The 22,484-nt window shown below is 32.3% G+C and overlaps 4 protein-coding genes and 1 long non-coding RNA gene across 6 annotated transcripts; 4 read left to right on the forward strand and 1 right to left on the reverse strand.

Moving 5' to 3' along the window:
* The first annotated feature begins 2,949 nt into the window (after positions 1-2,949).
* LOC122197428 (uncharacterized) lies at positions 2,950-5,353 on the forward strand. 2 transcript variants are annotated; one of them, XR_006191045.2, is made up of 6 exons: positions 2,950-3,275; positions 3,363-3,412; positions 3,525-3,668; positions 4,095-4,166; positions 4,242-4,700; positions 5,174-5,353. It is a non-coding gene; the product is annotated as an uncharacterized LOC122197428 (long non-coding RNA). The 2 variants fall into 2 exon arrangements; XR_006191046.2 differs by having other exon boundaries at positions 5,178-5,353.
* Positions 5,354-5,840: 487 nt separating this feature from the next.
* LOC111884917 (40S ribosomal protein S19-3) lies at positions 5,841-7,130 on the forward strand. Its single transcript, XM_023881212.3, has 4 exons — positions 5,841-5,999; positions 6,269-6,359; positions 6,447-6,630; positions 6,970-7,130. Exons 1-4 carry the CDS (start codon positions 5,916-5,918, stop codon positions 7,043-7,045), a joined length of 435 nt encoding a protein of 144 aa, XP_023736980.1. The 5' UTR covers positions 5,841-5,915; the 3' UTR covers positions 7,046-7,130.
* Positions 7,131-13,691: 6,561 nt separating this feature from the next.
* On the forward strand, positions 13,692-15,160 carry LOC111884919 (40S ribosomal protein S19-3-like). The gene is made up of 4 exons (XM_023881214.3): positions 13,692-13,850; positions 14,119-14,209; positions 14,294-14,477; positions 15,001-15,160. The coding sequence occupies exons 1-4, from the start codon at positions 13,767-13,769 to the stop codon at positions 15,074-15,076; spliced, it is 435 nt and encodes a 144-aa protein (XP_023736982.1). The 5' UTR covers positions 13,692-13,766; the 3' UTR covers positions 15,077-15,160.
* Positions 15,161-19,053: 3,893 nt separating this feature from the next.
* LOC111884921 (40S ribosomal protein S19-3-like) lies at positions 19,054-20,053 on the forward strand. The gene is made up of 4 exons (XM_023881215.3): positions 19,054-19,137; positions 19,499-19,589; positions 19,677-19,858; positions 19,976-20,053. Exons 1-4 carry the CDS (start codon positions 19,054-19,056, stop codon positions 20,051-20,053), a joined length of 435 nt encoding a protein of 144 aa, XP_023736983.1.
* A 1,082-nt stretch (positions 20,054-21,135) lies between these two features.
* On the reverse strand, positions 21,136-22,246 carry LOC111884922 (uncharacterized). The gene is made up of 4 exons (XM_023881216.3): positions 22,119-22,246; positions 21,984-22,035; positions 21,710-21,783; positions 21,136-21,468 (listed from the first exon to the last, which is right to left on the reverse strand). The coding sequence occupies exons 1-4, from the start codon at positions 22,232-22,234 to the stop codon at positions 21,375-21,377; spliced, it is 336 nt and encodes a 111-aa protein (XP_023736984.1). The 5' UTR covers positions 22,235-22,246; the 3' UTR covers positions 21,136-21,374.
* Positions 22,247-22,484: the final 238 nt, after the last annotated feature.

The raw sequence follows: 22,484 nt of genomic DNA on the forward strand, positions 1-22,484 counted from the left end.
TCTTTGGTCAATGTTCAGTGGCAACATCGGAAGGGTTCCGAATGGATGTGGGAACTCGAGTCGGAGATGAGGGAGCATTACCCTGAGTTGTTTGTAGCAGCGAACTTCGAGGACGAAGTCTAGTTCAAGTGGGGGAGAATTGTAACATGTCGATGTTGAGGTATTACTAATTTCAACCCTAAGTATGAAGATTATTTGTATTTTAGCCCTTTTGTATATGGAAAGTGTTTCAAAGTGGCCCATAGTGGCATTTTTGTAATTATTGGGCGGAACACACGTACGTTGGCTGTACGTGCCAGAACCTCAAACCCTAATTTTTAGGGTTTGGACCATATATAAGCATGATTAATTCACTAAGAATCATTCCCTCTCCAACCTCCAATCCTCATTTTGTCCATTGCAACCCTAATATCTTGTGTGTGTTCCTTTGAGCTTGAAAGTGTGTGTTTTGGTGTCTTTGAAGCAAAGCGGAGAGTGAAGAACCAGCTTGGAAGATCAAGACCACTTACATCCAGAAACACCTCACCTCCAAGCTTCATTTTGAGGTATAAAGTTCTGAACTTGATGATCATACCTCTAGATCTTGTTAATGTTAATTAGCCCCATATTCTTGGTCCTTTTGGGTATTAGCTACCCTAGACAAAATGAGTTGTCATTTTGGACGCTTTAGGGTAGTTTGAGTGATAAAAATGTGATATTGGACCTTTTTTTCACTCCATGCAAGTGTTGAGGTGTGTTAATGGGTAAAGAAGTTAGGATTTTAGCTTTTGGGCACTTGCTAGCCATGTAACACCATAAAGTTGGAAACTTTATGGTGAAGGACATTAGTTTGGGGTCAAATCTAAGAATTATACGAAAGAGCTTAAAAGGAGTAAGCTCTTATTAGAAGGATTAAAGAAGGACTACGTAAGTTGGGCGTAGGGATTGATACACTAAGCGTACTAGCCCAACTTCATGTTTTTGGTCAAGGGCTGAGTATGCCCCACGTACAGGCTGAGTACGCCCAACGTACTCAGTTGTGTTGACCAAGTTTGACTTTTTGGATGTTGACCAAGTTTGACCTAAGGGTATTTTGGGTATTTTGAGTGATATTTGAGATTGGTCATTATTTGATGAATATGTGACCGGTTGAGCTGACATTCGGAGTTGTGTTTTGTTCAGAGATATTTTTCAGACTGAGATGTGAGTTTTCTCACTATACTTGTAAATCGAAGGCACCAATACCGACCCATTAGATTATGTATCCTGGTTGAGGATGTTGCTATGTTGGATTGAAATGTTAGAATTAAGTCCTGATATATAGGATATTGCTATGCAGTAGTGATATGCTATCTATTATATATATATATATATATATATATATATATATATATATATATATATATATGTCGACATGTTATGGTTTTGGGCTTGAGGCTTTACTTCTTTGTGTGTGATCCAATATACCAAGGGGTATTCCGGTCCGATGACTGAGTGGACCCGAGGGTATTCTAGTCCGATGACTGAGTGGACTCGTTGTATATTGGCATTCCAGTCCGATGACTGATTGGGCCAGGGGTACTCAAGTCTGATGACTGACTGGACCCAACATGAAATGTTATATATGTTATGTTGTGTGGTGGTACTCTGGGGGAACTCACTAAGCTTTGGCTTACAATTTTAGTTTATTGCTTCAGATACTTTAGATGATCGCAGGAAAGCGAATGCTTAGTCGTGCACATTTTCCTATTTTTATGATATTGGATCTTGGGAAAACTCTGATTATGATTATACTTTAGAAACATTGGTTTTGTAAACACTTTATGCTTAAAATGTGTTGTTTTCGAAAACTTTAAATTACTATGATTTTTCGGATGTTACAGTTTCGTTGTGGAGCATGCAACTAATATTATTAATGAATATAATGATGTAATATATATACACACACACAAAATAGAGACCGTCCATTATACCTCTTCATGTTCGGGTGGGGAACTGGTTGGGGAATTGGACAGATACCGTCCACTATACCTCTTTATGTTCGGTTAGGCTATATAGAATGGAAGACAACACAATTCCCGCGAAGGTGCGCCACATCACCCAAAAAATCAAGTCACTTGCTTCTTACTAGGTATAGGAAATGGTATTCAATGGTCAAGTTGCTTGTGTGTGTGTGTGTGTGAGAGAGAGAGAGAGAAAGAAAGAAAGAAAGAAAGAAAGAAAAGGTTTTCCTCTCTCACTTTTGAAGGATCGTAGCCATAGTCACGAGAGGTCACACTTATCAAGATTGGGGGTGGTGTTTGGAGCCAACTTACACATGACTTGGCAAGCAAGTCACGTTACACGTCTTTTGTTATGCATTCCGTACAACCTAATGTTTCTATCCTTGTAACTAGTCCCCATCTCGAACCACTAGCATACCCTGAACCACCAGGCCTCTTTAGTCTTCCATGCTTATAGCTAAGGATGAGCATAGGTAGATACCCACCCCATTTCGTCGGAACCGAAACCGGTCTAGGCAATTATTAAATTTTTGGAACCAGCCCCGGAACCGGATAACCCAATTATGTCATTTTTGTAGTATCATTAATACAAAATAATTCTTATCCATTGAGGCAAAAAAGTAATTCATTTTAAAAGATAATCAAAGTTGTTAAATATAAATCATAAACCAAAGTTCATATTTTGACTATCAACATGTTAATATTATTTAAAATCAAATATTTTCAAAAGATATATCATCACTTATGTTCAAATTGTTTTACAATCATGTATTCACATTCACATTCACATCATATTATTTTTTTTTTTTGAAAAAAAACTACAAATATGATTTATTAGCATGTTACCTCCAAGAAGAAATTAGATAGTTCAACAAATGTCTTAGTCATCAAAGTTGTTATGACCAAATCATTTAAATATTAAGTATTTTTTAATTTTAATATTTCGGAACCTGGCATTGATCATTAAAGTTGCAAAACCTCTTCTTTCTTCACCGATATCCCCTTTCTCTCTACATGATCTGATGATAATGATGATAACGAGGGAGACTTAACTTCTTCTCCACGCAATGCCCAATTATTTATGGAAATGATTCATATTTTTATTTTTTTTTTCGATTCCTTATATGATTTCACAGTTTATGCGTTTGATTTTGATAGTCGGTTAACAATTTTTGGTACCCTTGTCAATTTCTAATCTATTTGTCCTATTATTCTTATTCTATTTTCAGTTTCAAATGGAGGAGCTTTGTTTGGGGATTAAGTGCGTCTAATTTTTCCTCAAATGCACCTGAAGTACGTACTCAATATCTTTAAGGTTTTATGGTTTTGCTTCAATATTTAGGTATTTTTTAAATCAATTGATAATTTTTATGTATTAAGATAAACAAGAATGAGGAAACTGAACTCTAACGTCAACTCGGTTGAACAGGGTAATGATTTCGAATTTTTGCTCTTAAACCTTTGATCTTTAAGCCCTAAATAGATTTGTAATTCTATTTCGTTAGCCTGTAATCATGTGAAGAATGAAGTTTTTTTTACTAGGAACCATTTATAAATCTCAAAAAATCAGCAAAAATCGGATATGATAACATGAATGGAGGAGCTGGTGGCGAATTGTAGATGACGACGTTGGCTACGGGGTTATGGAAAACAATTCCTATGAATATGACATGTCTCCATCAAAAGGTTGAGTGGAGCAATGATTTCATTTGAAAGATCTTATTTATTTATTTCAATGTAATTTTCCATGTTTGTCTTATAAAACATCGATCATGCTATAATTCTCTCATTAAGTTTCTTTCTATTGATGGTTAAGTAGATAAGCTTATATAACTAAACATTTGTATCCTTTGAAGCGATTTATCATTCATAATTCTTTAATCCAATTTTAGTTTTATAATTCTTAAAAGGGCTTTTGCAAATTTTACATCAGGGCAAAAACTCAGAATTTTTGTAAAACTTGATAACCATGATAAGGGATTTCAAAATTTTTTCTGTGCTTTAATCCAAGGATGCACCATTAGCATATTATCTGATCAGGAGGTATTTTTTTATGTTTTCATTATTGGGGATTTCAAATTTTTGTAATTAAACTAACATGTGGATTTATAGGGAGGAGATCCGAAGGATCAATGCAAATGATTCAAATAGAAGATGTAAAATAAATTTTCAATCAGTGCTTAGGTAAAATTAGACATTTTACCTATATCACATTATTCTAATTGTTGAAATGTGACTAATGAATCAAATTCTAAGCAGAGAGAAGTTTTTCTTGATCAATGTGTATGCAAAAGACAAATCTATTATGCCTCCGAGGAGGTTCTCTGCTCCCACCAACTCAATGGCAAGCCATGTTTCTAAATTGACAGCAACATAACTCCAATTACAAGAAGACGCATTCCGCCACTTTTTGGCGACTTTCACTTTCAACCCGATTCACCGCCTACATGCCCTTTACGCCCAGTCATTCCGAAGAACACTTACCCCCCCGTCTTACCGCGGCTGCTGGCACGGAGTTAGCCGGGGCTTCTTCCTCGAGTCTTGTCATGATCGCGTACTCGACGAAAGAGCTTTACAAGCGGCATTGCCCTTCTTCACTCATGCGATATTGCTGGATCGGGCTTTCGCCCATTGTCCAAGATTCCCCGCTGCTGCCCCCCGCGGGAGTCCGGGCAGTTTGAGATGTAAATCATTAAGCCAAAAGAAAATTCAAATATGGTAAGCTTTGTATTTATTTCCCTAACATAATAACCTACTTGAATTTTGTATTTACTTTTTTTTCTATAGACGGAGTGTAGGCAAGAAATAACAACATAATTTTCTTTATTTTTCTAATATATCACTGCTTTCATATTTTATTCTTACACCATTGTACTTCCACCTGATTATAGCATTTTACATTCAATATTTTTTTTTGAAATATTGTATACTTGTGTGTATCTATGTATTTATGGATATTTAAGTTTTATTTATGTGCATCAATGTTTGTATTTATGTGTATTTGTATGTATTGAGGCATAAATTTGATTATATGTTAATAATATATTTTTTAATTTCACAAGTTATGCCTTTGCATCATAATATTTTAATATAAGTTTTATGTTCCGTTGGCAGTTCTTTCCTTATAATGATTTTACAAAAATGTTGAGGCATAACTTATTATATATTTATTAATGTCTTCATTGGTGCAGGAAGATAGCGAGAAGAAAGGGAATGCAAATCAGTTTGGATTTAAGGAAAAACTTTTGACAAAGGTTTATGAAAGTGAAAACCAAATCAGGAGCTTCCAATGTCTAATTCGTCCAACCAAAGCTATCAAAGTGAACGAAAATGAAGAATAAGAGTAATTCAGGATTATATATATATATATATATATATATATATATATATATATATATATATATATATATATATATATATATATATATAACAAAAAGATATTTTATCACCCAAACGATGACCTTTATATTTTTAGCCAAAAATAATAAACCAAAATGGGGTTATATTTTTATGCAAAACAATAACGTACTTATAGTATTGAATCAAATACCAACGTTCTTTAGTTATTCTCCCAAAAATTATCATATTTTTATTTTTATTTTAAAAAATAACTAATATAATTTGTTTTTTTAACCCAAAACATATAACTATTTTTAAAATATTTTTGCAAATCTACCACTAATATTACAATTTTTAAAATTTCAATTTTATTTACTGTAACACCATGCCTATTTTGTGTTTATATGGACATCAAAACATTTAACGGCTTATGGATGGGCCCAATACTTGTCTAAAGAGCTGCTGGTTCGACCACATACCCAATATGTCAAGATGGGCCAAAATGGACACACATAAATATTGATGATATAACTATGGAAGAAAACCTAGCCAATTGCTCTTCGTGCAGGTCTAAATCGCCTCAACGCAGCTACAATGGCGACAGCGAGAACTGTGAAGGATGTTTCCCCGCATGAATTCGTTAAGGGTTACGCCGCTCATCTCAAACGATCCGGCAAGGTAAAATCGACCACACTACTGATTTTAGGGTTTGTTGATCTAGAGTAACGGAGTGGCTTTTTATTTCCCTCACAAATGCATCAATCTCGAATTTTGTATGCTTAAAAATGAACTGAACTTTTGTATTTGGTGAACTTCGGCTCTAATTCTAGTGTTTTTTTAACTGTAATTGAATTTTGATTCTGTGTTTGGTGAAACATTACCCCTAATTTCTCTACTCTAATCTTTTCATGTACAATTGATCATCTTGGTAATTCTAATTTTCATAGATGGAGCTTCCAGAATGGACTGATATCGTGAAGACTGCGACTTTCAAGGAACTTGCTCCCTATGATCCAGATTGGTATTACATCAGAGCTGGTAAGTTCTTTCTATTTCTATTTTCACACAATTATCAGAGTGAAGAAACAGTTAAACAAACCCATATTTTACAATTCCAATTTGCAGCTTCAATTGCCAGGAAAATATACTTGAGAGGTGGTCTTGGTGTTGGAGCATTACAGAGGATCTATGGCGGACGTAAGAGAAATGGAAGCGCTCCACCACATTTCTGCAAAAGCAGTGGTGGAATTGCTCGCCATATCCTTCAACAATTGGAAACCATGAAAATCATCGATATGGATCCCAAGGGGTGAGTTTCAATTTTCTTTTATCTTTTAATCAATGCATTTTCTTGTTTCAAGAATCCATTTGTTGCTCTTGAATCTTGATCATATAAAGGCTTCATATATACATGTTGTTACTTGTTACTTACTTAAGGGACTGTTTTTTAGACCTGTTAAGGTTAATGTGTTAAGCATCTGATCTGAACATAATGACTTAATGGATTAAGCACTTGTTACTTAATAACCCTTTACCTATTTGCATTTTTTTCTATTTCCTCCCAGCTTCAATACTGTGAAATTTGTTTTTTTGAAATGTAAGGGTAAAATGGTAAAATTGTTTGTTTATTTTTTTGGTTGTGTTACAGAGGAAGAAGGATCACATCTAATGGTCGACGAGACCTTGATCAAGTTGCAGGGCGGATTGTGGTTGTTGCACCTTGAAGAATTCAAATCATTTTTGATGTTATGTAGCTTTATTATGAATCTTAACTTTAAAAAAATTTAAATCAAATTTTGTTTGAAGAAATCTTGTTTTCATTTTTGAGTTGTTTGTGTTTTGGTGGTATTTCTGAGAATTTGTGGATTTGGAACATGAGTACATGTAATCAATCACTTAACTACTTAAGCTCTAATCCTGATACTTGAATTAATACACTCCAATGAGAAATGATTTTGTAGGATTATTTGAAGAGTATGGAATTGAATACTCCTGATTTTTATATACATGTACCATGGTAGATGCCTTAATAGTCTTGTTCCACTCACTTAAAATGCATGAAATATTTATATATGTTTTTGTTTGGTGTTGCCATGTTATTTGTGTAGATGATCCAATAAGAAGAGATAAGATCAAAGTCATTGAAGATTATCCTTCTTAAAATGAAGGGTTTTTTTTGACACATGTTGATCTCTCATGATTTTTGACATTTGTTATTTTATTATATTTTTAGAATAAATAATATAACATGTCAATTTATAGATTTTTCAAATTTTAAATTAAAAAGTCACATAATATTTATATATGTAAAGTATTTAATGTAATTAATAGTTTCTTCATTCCTTATTTTAAATTTTATTTAAAAAATACTTAACGTTTATATTTTAGTATTTAATATTTTGTTTAATCAACCTGTGTAATACACGGGTTTTGTACCTAGTTTGTAATATTTGTTACTAGCATCTTGCAATCCATAGATGATATATTGTATGTTGACTATAAACAAGTTAATCTTTATAAGTTGCTTGTTCTCCATTTCTTGCATCAATACGGGATTAATTGGGCACTTTGAGATTCATCGTAATGTTCTTCACCCTATTAGAATCCTTTTAAGGTTACTTGTTTGTCTTCTCACAACGCCCTAATGAGGGTAATCTTTATAAGTTGCTTGTTCTCCATTTCTTGCATCAATACGGGATTAATTGGGCACTTTGAGATTCATCGTAATGTTCTTCACCCTATTAGAATCCTTTTAAGGTTGCTTGTTTGTCTTCTCACAACGCCCTAATGAGGGTAACCATGATATTTGACGATATCTAACGACAACATATGCTTAGAATAAAAAAATAGATGAAGAAAAAAAAAGATTCTATATGATATGCCTCACAACGCCCTAATGAGAGTAACCGTAATATTTGACGATATTTAACGATAACATATGTTTACAATAAAAAATAGATGAAAGAAAAAAAAAAAGATTCCATATGATATGTCTCACAACGCCCTAATAAGAGTAACAGTGATATTTGATGAAATTTAACGACAACATATGTTTAGAATAAAAAAATAGATGAAAAAAAAAATTCTATATAACATGTCTCACAACGCCCTAATGAGAGTAACCATGATATTTGACGATATTTTACGACAACATATGCTTAGAATAAAAAAATAGATGAAAGAAAAGAAAAAGATTTCATATGATATGTCTCAAAACGCCCTAATAAGAGTAACCGTGATATTTGACGATATTTAACGACAACATATGCTTAGAATAAAAAAAATAGATGAAAGAAAAAAAAAGATTCTATATAATATGTCTCACAATGCCCTAATGAGAGTAACCGTGATATTTGACGATATTTAACGACAACATATGCGTTAGAATAAAGAAATAGATGAAAGAAAAAAAGATTCTATATATATATATATATATGATATGTCCATGCAAAAGTTATCTATGATATAAATAGTGGGGTACAAAAGAAAACCACAACCACAAAGCGAGTGCCATATTATGAGGCAACACTTAATATAAAATCTATAGATAGGCTTCTAATGAATGTGACTACCAACTTGTGAGATCATTTGAGTCTATTTATAGACATGATTGATAGATGATTATGACAAACTCATATTCTATGTGTGATTTCTCAACAACAAATATATCACTAACTCCACTACATATATTAACAAAGTAAACAAACAATTTAAAAAGCTCCCAAAAAAACAAGGATAGTATGTTAAGAGATATGAAGTTTTAATAAGCCGATAATCACACTTCCCCGATATGAATATATATTCTTGAGACAACAACTTAAAACGATTCTAAAAAGAGCTAGAATAACATATTGAGGGATATGAAAGTGTTAAATAACACGATACACATACTCTCCCTATAATGAAGATAACCTGATAACCAAAACACACATTCTTGAATGGGATCGTCTACAATAATACAATTGTAAGAGTGTGGTATCTTAGTAAGTATTTTAGGCATTATGGTTGTTCAGTATAAGATGATGAAGGTCCCGATAGTATCAATCTTATCATTTTTTAAAAATTTATATAGTAGTTAGTTAGATGTGAATAGACCCGTATCCTCACTTTCCATTGTTTCTACAGATCGTAACAATGTATATTTTCGATTATAGTATTATTAAACTGCTAGTTGGTTGATTTTATGTAATGTTATACAACAACTTGTTATATAGCAATGTATAGTAATTTATGTAAGACGTTTATTATTATAGTAGTTTATAACTCGTGGGAACCACGGTTATAAAATTAATTAGACTTTTATAGTAAAAAAATCAAAACTATTAATCATTTATTTTAAATAAATTACTAATTAAGAGATATTTTTATTAGTTATGTAAAATTATAATCGTTAATTCAAAAAAAATATGTAAAATTAATTTTTATTATATATTAGACATTTTTTATTTGTGAATTAATGAAAACAATAATATAAAATTTAAAAATTTAAAATAGAGAATAAATTTATTGACAAATAGCATCACATCAATGAGGAGGTCTAATAAATTTTAAATGGAAAACTAATAGATTGACAAGTGGCAACACATTAATTAAGAGATATAATATGGTGACACATGGCAAAATAGCTACTCTTTTATTAGTATAGGGAGATAAGACACTTGTGTATTGCTAAATAATGGACCGAAAATGTACATTCTAAGGAACAAGAAATTAAATTAGGAAGATTATTGTTGATTGATAAATAATGAACGAACAATACTAATACTATAAAACACCAAATTTGTTGAAGATATCTTCGCTGCCTAATTGGCATTCTTTACAATATTGTGGTTTTTCCTTATTTCATTGGAGGTATTCTTTTCCCTTTTATGCTAATAACCGACGACTCTTATGACCATTTTTTTGCAATGGATTAAAACCTAATGATGCTTAATGTGTATTCTTTGCACCATTAAGGCTTTTCTTATCCGAGCTTCTCTTTCTTCATGGTCGGAGATCATTATGAGTTGCTTGTTTGTATTTTTCTACGTTGATGTTCATATTAAGCGCATAGAGTAATGGGGAAAAGGATGACAAAACACCAATAATTAGAATCGATCAACCGACTTAAGGGAATGACATATTTATGTGTTGTAGGAAACATAATCAAATAGAGATCATAACGATTAACTTACAATTTAAAGGTTCCTAATAAAGACAATACAAAAACTAGACACAAACCTAAAGATATGATCTCCAAATATTTAAACATATATAGTCCCTAACGAGGCTTTACCGAGAAGAAATTATGGCTCCAATATGCATGTTTGAAGTTTACGTAGGAAACGAGCCAAACATCAATACTCACGAAGAAACAAGTTTCTTGAGAACAAGTATTGAGCCTTGTTTTGTGGGGTCGATGACAATTTTATTAATATAGTTCAAAGAAGAAATTTTAACGGCAAAAGTTTAGCGGAATTTGCTTTATTTCAGAATCAACATACATGCGAGTTTACTATTGCATTTCTTAATCAAATTCTCATGTAGATTATGGCAATATGGGCTTGGGTCTAATTCTTAAAAATTCTTGTGTTTTAGTTTGATGGTTATTTATTTTTAAATTATGGTCATTTATAATTTTAAAAACACTAGTAGTTACGACCTAGACTTCAAGATGTTTTCACTTTAGCAAAAGGGTATTTTGAACAATTAACTACATTTATAAAAGGAAAATTTCAGATTTTTAGGGATGATTAATTCTCATAATTTAAAAAAATCTGAATTTTTTAATTAATTCAATTTCAATTTTTACCGATTTTATTTTGTCAGAATATTTTTTGTTAGAATGATACTCTTTCAGAATTTTATTCTAATAGAATATTATTGAAGAAAAACAAAATTTTGAACCAAATGTTGAAAATTAACAAACATTCTGATATATTCCTATACATCCGAACTTAAATACAAATTCATACATATTCTTACAGACTAAAAGTCTCATACATTTTAATATAGTTATAAAATATTCTAAAAGAATACCAACAAAAATTAATAATATTCTTAGAAAATAACAACATTCTGCTAGAATACTCTCGTTCTCCATGTTTTCTTCATTTTTCACATCAATGACAGCCCCTTCAAAACCTAAATAAAAAAAACATAATCAACTTTATACTCCATTTGAGTACCAGACATACATACATACCGGTGATTAACAACATAAACTACAAACTTTCATATATCCAAAAGCATCCATTCACCAGCAAAAGCTTACAAAAAAAAAAGCAAAACACATCATTATAAAATTACAGAAGACAAAGGGAAGAACAAAGACAAAGAAGACGCCTTAGAAAGTGATAGTCAGCAAACAGAAATCAACAGAAATCGTGATGGACCCGAGTAATTACCTACATCCAAAATCGAAAGAGTAATTTTGAAGTCATCAGAGTCGAATTGTAGAGAGAAACACAAACCGACCTAAGCAGGGCAGGCGGTGGTGGAGAGCGATACCGTATAGGGTTGTGGTGGAGAGCGACGATGCATTAGGCGGTGGTGTAGAAGGGAGAAAGAGTAAAACAAAGAAGATGAAAGGTAATCGGTTTGGTGTAGAAAGTGGAACAATCGAGAATATAGAAGGAAGATTAAAGTAACCCCGATTGTAGAAGCTAACCTGATAAACAGTACCCGAGTTAGCTACTCTGCATAAGAGTCTTGTGCTGAATGTAAAATGGGTGAAAGGATTGACGACAATTGTAATTTTCAAGCGTAGGGTTTTTTGGGTTTGACTTTGATATCCCATATTTAAAGGGATGATAAATATATTAGTTATCTACCATATTTAAATATGTCAAGATTACTATAATACCCTTAAATGATTTATTTAATGATTTATTATTTCCTAAATTCTCATTGGTGCACACATGTACACAATAATTATCAAAAACATTTGAACCTCTCTCTCTCTCTCTCTCTTTCTCTCTATATATATACACACACACATACATACATATATATATATATATACATATATATATACATACATACACACACATACATATATATATATATATATATATATATATATATATACATACATACATACACACACACAAAATAAAGACCGTCCACTATACCTCTTCATGTTCGGTTGGGAAATTGGACAAACACCATCCACTATACCTCTTCATGTTCGGTTAGGCTATATAGAATGGAAGACAACACGATTTTCGTGAAGGTGCGCCACATCACCGAAAAAATCAAGTCATTTGCTTTTTACTAGGTATAGGAAATGGTATTCAATCATCAAGTTGCTATGGAGTTAGAGAGAGATATGGTTTTCCTCTCTCGCTTCTGAAGGATCGTAGCCATAGTCACGAGAGGTCACACTTATCAAGGTTGGGGGTAGTGTTTGGAGCCACCTTACACATAACTTGGCAAGCAAGTCACGTTACACGTATTTTTGTTATGCATTCCGTACAACCTAATGTTTCTATCCGTGTAGCCGACCCCCATCTCGAACCATTAGCATACCCTGAACCCCAGGCCTCTTTAGTCTTCCATGCTTATAGCTAAGGATAAGCATAGGCAAGTACCCACCCAATTTCGTCAGAACCAAAATTGATCTAGACAATTATTAAATTTTTGGAACCAGCTCCGAAAACCTGGTAACCCAATTATGTCATTTTTGTAGTATCATTAATACAAAATAATTATTAGCCATTGAAGCAAAAAAGTAATTTATTTTAAAAGATAACCGAAGTTTTTAAATATAAATCATAAACCAAAGTTCATATTTTGACTATCAACATGTTGATGTTATTTAAAATCAAATATTTTCAAAAGAAATTATCATCACTTATGTTCAAATGGTTTTATAGTTATCTATTCACATTTACGTCAGACCATTTTTTTTGAAAAAAAATACAAATATGATTTATTAGCATGTTACCTCCAAGATACAATTAGATAGTTCCAACATATGTCTTAGCCATCAAAAAGTTGTTACGACCAATTCATTTAAGTATTAAGTATTTTTAAATTTTAATATTTTGGAACCTGTTATGGCTGTTACCCAATGTTATGGCTGTTACCCAATGGGTAACGGTTCCTAACAAATGAAAGCCAGTATCGGAACCGGTCGTCGGTGGTTCCAATTTTTAAGAACAAGAATCGAAACCAGTGACCTCGGTTTCAGTTCCAAAACCAACGATTTCTGAGCGGTTATGATTCCAAAAACAGATACCTACTCTCTTGCTCAACCTTAATTATAGTTGAAGCCTTATATATTATAGAAAAGGTTATGGATGGGCCCAATACTTGTCTAAAGAGCTGCTGGTTCGACGACCACATACCCAATATGTCCAGATGGCCCAAAATCGACACAGATAAATATTGATGATATAACTATGGAAGAAAACCTAGCCAATTGCTCTTCGTGCAGGTCTAAATCGCCTCAACGCAGCTACAATGGCGACAGCGAGAACTGTGAAGGATGTTTCCCCGCATGAATTCGTTAAGGGTTACGCCGCTCATCTCAAACGATCCGGCAAGGTAAAATCGACCACACTACTGATTTTAGGGTTTGTTGATTTAGAGTAACGGAGTGGCTTTTTATTTCCCCCACAAATGCATCAATCTCGAATTTTGTATGCTTAAAAATGAACTGAACTTTTGTATTTGGTGAGCTTCGGCTCTAATTTTAGTGTTTTTTAACTGTAATTGAATTTTGATTCTGTGTTTGGTGAAACATTACCCCTAATTTCTCTACTCTAATCTTTTCATGTACAATTGATCATCTTGATAATTCTAATTTTCATAGATGGAGCTTCCTGAATGGACTGATATCGTGAAGACTGCGACCTTCAAGGAACTTGCACCCTATGATCCAGATTGGTATTACATCAGAGCTGGTAAGTTCTTTCTATTTCCATTTTCCCACAATTATCAGAGTGAAGAGAAGAAACAAACCCATATTTTGTAATTCCAATTTGCAGCTTCAATTGCTAGGAAAATATACTTGAGAGGTGGTCTTGGTGTTGGAGCGTTGCAGAGGATCTATGGTGGACGTAAGAGAAATGGAAGCGCTCCACCACATTTCTGCAAAAGCAGTGGTGGAATTGCTCGCCATATCCTTCAACAATTGGAAACCATGAAAATCATCGATATGGATCCCAAGGGGTGAGTTTCAATTTTCTTTTATCTTTTAATCAATGCATTTTCTTGTTTCAAGAATCCATTTGTTGCTCTTGAATCTTGATCATATAAAGGCTTCATATATACATGTTGTTACTTGTTACTTACTTAAGGGACTGTTTTTTAGGCCTGTTAAGGTTAATGTGTTAAGCACCTGATCTGAACATAATGACTTAATGGATTAAGCACTTGTTACTTAATAACCCTTTACCTATTTGCATTTCTTTCTATTTTCTCCCAACTTCAATATTGTGAAATTTGTATTTTGAAATGTAAGGGTAAAATGGTAATTTTAGTCTATTTCAGAGGCCAATGCAGTCTCAAAAAAGAGTTAGACATTATCTATGCAGCCATTTTAAATAAACAACCCTTAAGTCATATCTAAATAAAACTAAGTTCTTGTATTTTCTATTAAGTGATATCTAGATAGGATAAAATGTTTTCTAGATATGTAATGTTTGTGACAAATGATCAAAATTGTTTGTTTATTTTTTTGGTTGTGTCACAGAGGAAGAAGGATCACATCTAATGGCCGAAGAGACCTTGATCAAGTTGCAGGGCGGATTGTGGTTGTTGCACCTTGAAGAATTCAAATCATTTTTGATGTTATGTAGCTCTATTATGAATCTTAACTTAAAAAAATTTAAATCAAATTTTGTTTGAAGAAATCTTGTTTTCAATTTTGAGCTGTTTGTGTTTTGGTGGTATTTTTGAGAATTTGTGGATTTGGAACATGAGTACATGTAATCAATCACTTAACTACTTAAGCTCTAATCCTGATGCTTGAATTAATACACTCCAATGAGGAATGATTTTGTAGGATTATGTGAAGAGTATGGAATTGAATACTCCTGATTTTTATATACATGACCATGGTAGATGCCTTAATAGTTAATAGTCTTGTTCCACTCACTTAAAATGCATGAAATGTTTATATATGTTTTGGTTTGGTGTTGCCATGTTATTTGTTACTAGCATCTTGCAATTCATAGTTGATATATTGTATGTTGACAAAAACAAGTTAATCTTTATAAGTTGCTTGTTCTCCTTTTCTTGCACCAATATGGATTAATTGGACACTTGAGATTCATCGTAATGTTCTTCACCCTATTAGAAACAAACAACAACTTATCTAAGATATAAAAATAGTAGGGTACAAAAGAAAACCACAAAGTGAGTGCGATATTATGAGGCTCGCCAACCAAATCAAATTTGTCTCGCCTGCTTAACGTGATATTCTATAGGTTGTGATAATGTTATTTTTACGGCAATACTTTATGTAAAATATATAGATAGGCTTCTAAGGCCAACTCCAATGGTAAAATATTAAAATGGTGAGTTTTAAACACTAAAATGTTATAACCAATCCAACCACACACTAAAATGGTGTATTTTAGAGGCCAAACATTTTCTCCTTCATATTTGGTGTTTGAGTGTATCCCACACACTAAAATGATGTATTTTAGAGGTTGATTGGAGTGATAAAAAGAAAAACTAACACTAAAATGGTGTTTTTTAATGTTCCATTGGAGTTGGTTTAATGAATGTGACTATCAACTTGTGAGGTCATTTGAGTCTATTTACACACACATGATTGATAGAAGATTATGACAAACTCATATTCTATGTGTGATTTCTCAACAACATATATATATATATATATATATATATATATATATATATATATATATATATATATATATATATATATATATATATATTAAGAAAGTAAACAACCAATTTGAAAAGCTCCCAAAAAAAGCAAGGATAACATCTTTGAGAGATATGGAGTTTTAATAAGCCGATAATCACACTTCCCCGATATAAATATATATTCTTTAGACAACAACTTAAAATGATTCCAAAAAGAACTAGAATAACATATTGAGGGATATGAAAGTGTTCAACAACACGATACACATACTCTCCCTATAATGAAGATAACCCGATAACCAAAACACACATTCTTGAATGGGATCATCTACAGTAATACCGTTGTAACAATCATCTGGAAGGCATTATGGGTGTTTAATATAAGATGATGAAGGTCCCGATAGTATCAATGTCGTATCATTTTTTAAAATTTGTATAGTAGTTAGTTAGATGTGGAGAGGCCCGTATCCTCACTTTCCCTCGTTTCTATAGATTGTACCAATGTATATTTTCAATTATAGTATTATTAAACTGCTACTTGGCCGATTTTATGTAATGTTATACAACATTTTGTTATATAGCAATGTATAGTAATTTATGTAAGACATTTATTATTATATAAGACACTTGTTTATTGCTAAATAATGGACCGAAAATGTACATACCAAGGAACAAGAAAATTACATTAGGAAGATTATTGTTGATTGATAAGTAATGAACGAACAATACTAATACTATAAAACACCAAATTTGTTGAAGATATCTTCGCTGCCTAATAGGCATTCTTTACAATATTGTGGTTTTTCCTTATTTCATTAGAGGTATTCTTTCCCTTTTATGCTAATAACCGATGACTCTTATGACCATTTTTTGCAATGGATTAAAACCTAATGATGCTTAATGTGTATTCTTTGCAGCATTAAGGCTTTTCTTATCCGAGCTTCTCTTTCTTCATGGTCGAAGATCATTATGAGTTGCTTGTTTGTATTTTTCTATGTTGACGTTCATATTAAGCGCATAGAGTAATGGGGAAAAGGGTGACAAAACACTAATAATCAGAATCGATCAATCAACTTAAGGGAATGATATATTTATGTGTTGTAGGAAACATAATCAAATAGAAATCATAACGATTAACCTACAATTTAAAGGTTCCTAATAAAGACAATACAAAAACTAGACACAAACTAAATATATGATCTCCAAATATTTAAATAGATAGAGTCCCTAACGAGGCTTTACCGAGAAGAAATTATGGCTCCAATATGTATGTCTGAAGTTTACGTAGGGAACGAGCCAAACATCAATACTCACAAAGAAACAAGTTTCTTGAGAACAAGTATTGAGCCTTGTTTTGTGGGGTCGATGACAGTTTTATTAATATAGCTCGAAGAAGAAAATTTTAACCGCAAAAATTTAGCGGAATTTGCTTTATTTCAGAATCAACATACATGCGAGTTTACTATTGCATTTCTTAATCAAATTCTCATGTAGATTATGGCAATATGGGCTTGGTCTAATTCTTAAAAATTCTTGTGTTTTAGTTTGATGGTTATTTATTTTTAAATTATGGTCATTTATAATTTTAAAAACACTGGTAGTTACGACCTAGACTTTCAAGATGTTTTCACTTTTTAACCCTCAAAATATGCTTTGAATGCCATTGAAATGTGTTTAATCTTCTTGAATAATCTATAACCTTGGTGTATGCCATCTCAAACTTAGCTTTATGGCATTCTCCCCAATCTTAGCTCATGACATTCTCATCGCGTGTAACGTTTATTACCAATATGACTAAATATTTTTCGTAACTTGCATTTTTGGACATACTTCGGTTTGATTTGTTGTTTGAATGAGATCTCCTTGTGCCTAGATGCTCTCCAATTGTGTCTTTCTATTTCCCACCATTAGGAGAGCTTGTATCATTGGTATGTAGGTCCCTCAAGGACTTCCACATATATCTCCTAATTCGTGAAGCCCATCTCATTATCTCAACTCCAAATTAGTGAAGCCCATCTAATTATCTCAAGTTGGCCATTACATAACACAACATGGGCCGACCGTGCATGTGTCAAACCAATCACAAAACGTAGGTTCGGCTTCAAAAAACAACTCAGTAGGGGTGACAAACCATGCTATCGTTTTGTGTTTCTGTCTGACACGACACAACACGACAAATTTTTATGTAACACGAACACGATACGACACGATGTCGTGTTTTTTCTAACTAACAAGAAAACGAACGAATTAAAAAACGACAAACACGACACGACATGAAAAATATAACATATACTAAAAACTATTTTATTTAATGAATAATTTATCAAATATAACACGAAAAACACGATAAACACGAAAAAACGATAAAGAACTGCTAAATCATGTCAATTTCGTGTCGAATTTTGAAAACGAACACGACACGGCACGACATCGTGTTTTTTATAGTTAACACGAACACGACACGAGTACGAATTCAAATTTCAATTTCGTCCCAATTTCGTTTCGTTTCATGTATTTTTGTCGTATTGTGTCATAAATTGTCACCCCAAGTTTCAAAAGATTTTTTTTCATCTCTAAAATTGTGAACCTCCAACTAAATGGCTTATGGGCTGGCCCAATACTTGTCTAAACTCTAAATGCTCAATAAATCCACATGAGTATTGAATATAGAAGTATAGAACTTATCAGAACTACTGAAGAAAACCTAGGGGGTGTTTGGCTTAGTTTTTCACAGCCAAAAGTCCTTTTTGTAAAAGAAAAAAAACAAAAAGATGATTGGCAAACTAATAATTTTTGGAGTTTTAATACAAGAAAAAACAACTTTTGTTTGTAACTTTTTGGAAAAGTTCTTTTGAGCTTTTCCAAACACCCCCCTAGCGTAGGACTAAAACTCTTCAACGCAGCTACAATGGCGACGGCGAAAACTGTGAAGGATGTTTCTCCTCATGAATTCGTTAAGGGTTACGCCGCTCATCTCAAACGATCTGGCAAGGTAAAACATCGATCACATTGCTTGTTTTAGGGTTTGTTTATTTAGAGTCATGGAGCAGGATTCCTTTCAATTTCATCAATCTAGAACCTAACATGATAAAGCGTATTAACTTACTTCAGTTCTTTGATAAAGAATTGATCTTTTCCTCGGTAAACTCCGAGTCTAATTCCCATCATTTACTAGTTAGAGTGATTGTTCTATTCAGAGTTTCAAAGAAAGCTTGCACAATCACTCTTTTACGCTTGATAAGGACTCTTGATTTTGTGTTTGATGAACTCTACCCCTAATTGCCAATTTTCGTTCATTCAAAGGTTAGGCCTTTTTAGTTAGTTTTTTGTTTTCACAACGTCTTATTTTATAGATGGAGCTTCCTGAATGGACTGATATAGTTAAGACTACGACCTTCAAGGAACTTGCACCCTATGATCCAGATTGGAATTACATCAGAGCTGGTAAGTTCTTTCTATTTCCATTTTCACACAGTTATCATAGTGAAGAAACAATTAAACAAACCCATATTTTATAATTCCAATTTGTAGCTTCAATTGCTAGGAAAATATACTTGAGAGGTGGTCTTGGTGTTGGAGCATTACAGAGGATCTATGGCGAACGTAAGAGAAATGGAAGCGCTCCACCACATTTCTGCAAAAGCAGTGGCGGAATTGCTCGCCACATTCTTCATCAATTGGAAACCATGAAAATCATTGATTTGGATCCCAAGGGGTGAGTTAACAATCAACATTGTTAATTTGTTATACTGGTTTTCTCTATTAAGTTGTTCTTTATGTATTAAGTTGTTTATATGTTAATTTATTGTTTTTGTTTTTGGTTGTGTTACGGAGGGAGAAGGATCACGTCTAATGGCAGACGAGACCTTGACCAAGTTGCTGGGCGGATTGTGGTTGTTGCTCCTTGAAGAATTTAAATCATTTTTGATGTTATGTAATTTTTTTTTAATCATTTTGGCAAAAAAAAAAAATTGATGTTAGTTTGTTTGTGGTTTGTGGATTTTACTTGGTTTTAAAAAATCTTAAGCTACAAAGCATCCAACATGTCAAAAGAAAGATAGGGAGGTGTTTTTATTTTTATTTTTTTTCCTCCTTAGTTGGGTATGAAGGGGGCATTAATGGTTCAAAGGATAAAATTGACCAAACTGAAGTAACAAAAGTGTAAAAGTGTCCCATAATAGTGAAACCATAAAAGATACATTTAGAAGAAAGCAAATTCTTGCAATAATGTACTTATGCATTGGTATTAGCCATCAATAGTGGATCGCTTGTGAGCAAGTTTCATTAAAATATAAAAGATATCAAGAAACATAAAAAAAAAAGATTTTAGCAAAAAACGAATAACAAATAATGTAATAATAAGATTGGCTTATCCAATAGGGAAAATGTCTTAAGAGACCATCCAAGTTTAAATTCGTTTGAAAAAAACCATTCAAGTATTAAATGTTCAAAAAATATCATCAAACTAAGACATATGTTCAAAAAACACAAACGACGTTCTGTTCAAAAAAACACCATCTCTATGGTTTGGGGTAACTTACATATTTAGTCCTTAACTTTTTTTTTTTTAACTCGGACGGTCCCTTTAGTTTAAATTTGTTTCGACTTCGGACCCTGATCAAATTAAAAGACTAATATACCCTTATTACTTTCATTTAACATTATTTTTATTATATATTAACTATTTATACAATTTATGTTATTATTTTTTATAAATATATCAATTCCCTTTAGTTTAAATTTGCTTCGACTTCGAACCCTGGTCGAATTAAAAGACTAATATACCCTTACTACTTTCATTTAAAATTATTTTTATTATATATTAATTATTTATACAATTTATGTTATTATTTATTATAAATATATCAATTGTATAAATAATTAACAAGTAATAAAAATAAATGTTAAATGAAACCAAGAAGGGTATATTAGTCTTTTAACTCGATCATGGTCCGAAGGAAAAAAAATATAAATGCTAGGGACTGTCCGAGTAAGAAAAAAAAGTTAGGGGCTAAACATGTAAGTTACCCCAAACCATAAAGATGGTGTTTTTTGAACAGAATATGTACTTCGTTGGTGTTATTTTGTACATATATCTTAGTTTGATGATGTTTTTTGAACATGTAATACTTGAATGGTGTTTTTTGAACAAATTTGAAACTTCAATGGTCTTCTAAGTCATTATCCCTATCCAATATGGGTATACTACGTACATCCATAGGCAGCAACTTACCTGTTACTATTGTTGACAAGTACAAGGGAAATAGGCTGCTGAGGGGAGAGGTAGAACAACTGCTTCACTATGTATACACATGTAGCAATGCTGTTAAAGAGTTAAAATTTGACATAAGTAAATCAGAATATGTATTGTTATTATAAGAGTAGATGAATCTAGATATGTGTTTATATGCAATAATAAGTTGTATACACATCATTGATGAATCTTCAATTCAAAAGTGATGGAAAATAAATAGTATTAACATGTGAACATATCATTTGAAGAGAGTAAGTTATATGTTAAGTGACAAAAACAAGGTGAATAGTTGGTATAAATGCTTAATTACCTCCCACAACATACAAGTGAAAGTATCCAAAAGAAAGCACTTATCCAACTTGATTCCTTATATGCCACCCACACCTGAAAAGAAGCAAATCAAATATATTTGTTATTCATTAACGTTGAAAACTGCAACGTATTTATATTTCCAAAGTGACACTATTAAACTATATCCAAGATGAAACTACTTATTGAAACATATAGTCGTTTAAAATAGCAAAAAAATTGTTAAAAGTTTATCAACAAAATTTTGTGTATCATGAATTGAGATGGAGACCTACTGATAAAGCCACAACATGGAAATAGAAGTCAATCACTACTGCTATCATACACCTTCAAGCATTTACTATTATCAACTTTACATTCCATGAATTAAAGTATTACTTTTAAAGAAATAAAAAGAGAAGAAAATTTACGTTGAGACATGGATTGGAGATCCATAAACAACAAATGTATAAATAAAAGTTCCAAGCATCAAGAAGCCTAATGAAGAAATGATTACTCTTGCAGTTACAACAAAAGGTCTCCTCATGTGTTCTAAGGCATCCCTAAGCCAAAATATAAAGTTTAAGAAATTGTTTAATGTGATTTCAAACTCAACTACATATCATCATATTTATAACAAGAAGATATAACAAGTAAAGGATGATTGAAAGAAAAAATTTAGTTTTCATTATACAAATGAAGTTGAAAGATTCTTACCTTTTTTGATGTCTCACTAACAAAAAATATAATGGATCCTTTGAAGATTCTTCATGTGACAACTTGAAGAACCGCAAAGC

Source organism: Lactuca sativa, chromosome 4 (genome assembly GCF_002870075.4).
Source record: "Lactuca sativa cultivar Salinas chromosome 4, Lsat_Salinas_v11, whole genome shotgun sequence".
In the NCBI taxonomy this organism is placed as follows: Eukaryota; Viridiplantae; Streptophyta; class Magnoliopsida; order Asterales; family Asteraceae; genus Lactuca; species Lactuca sativa.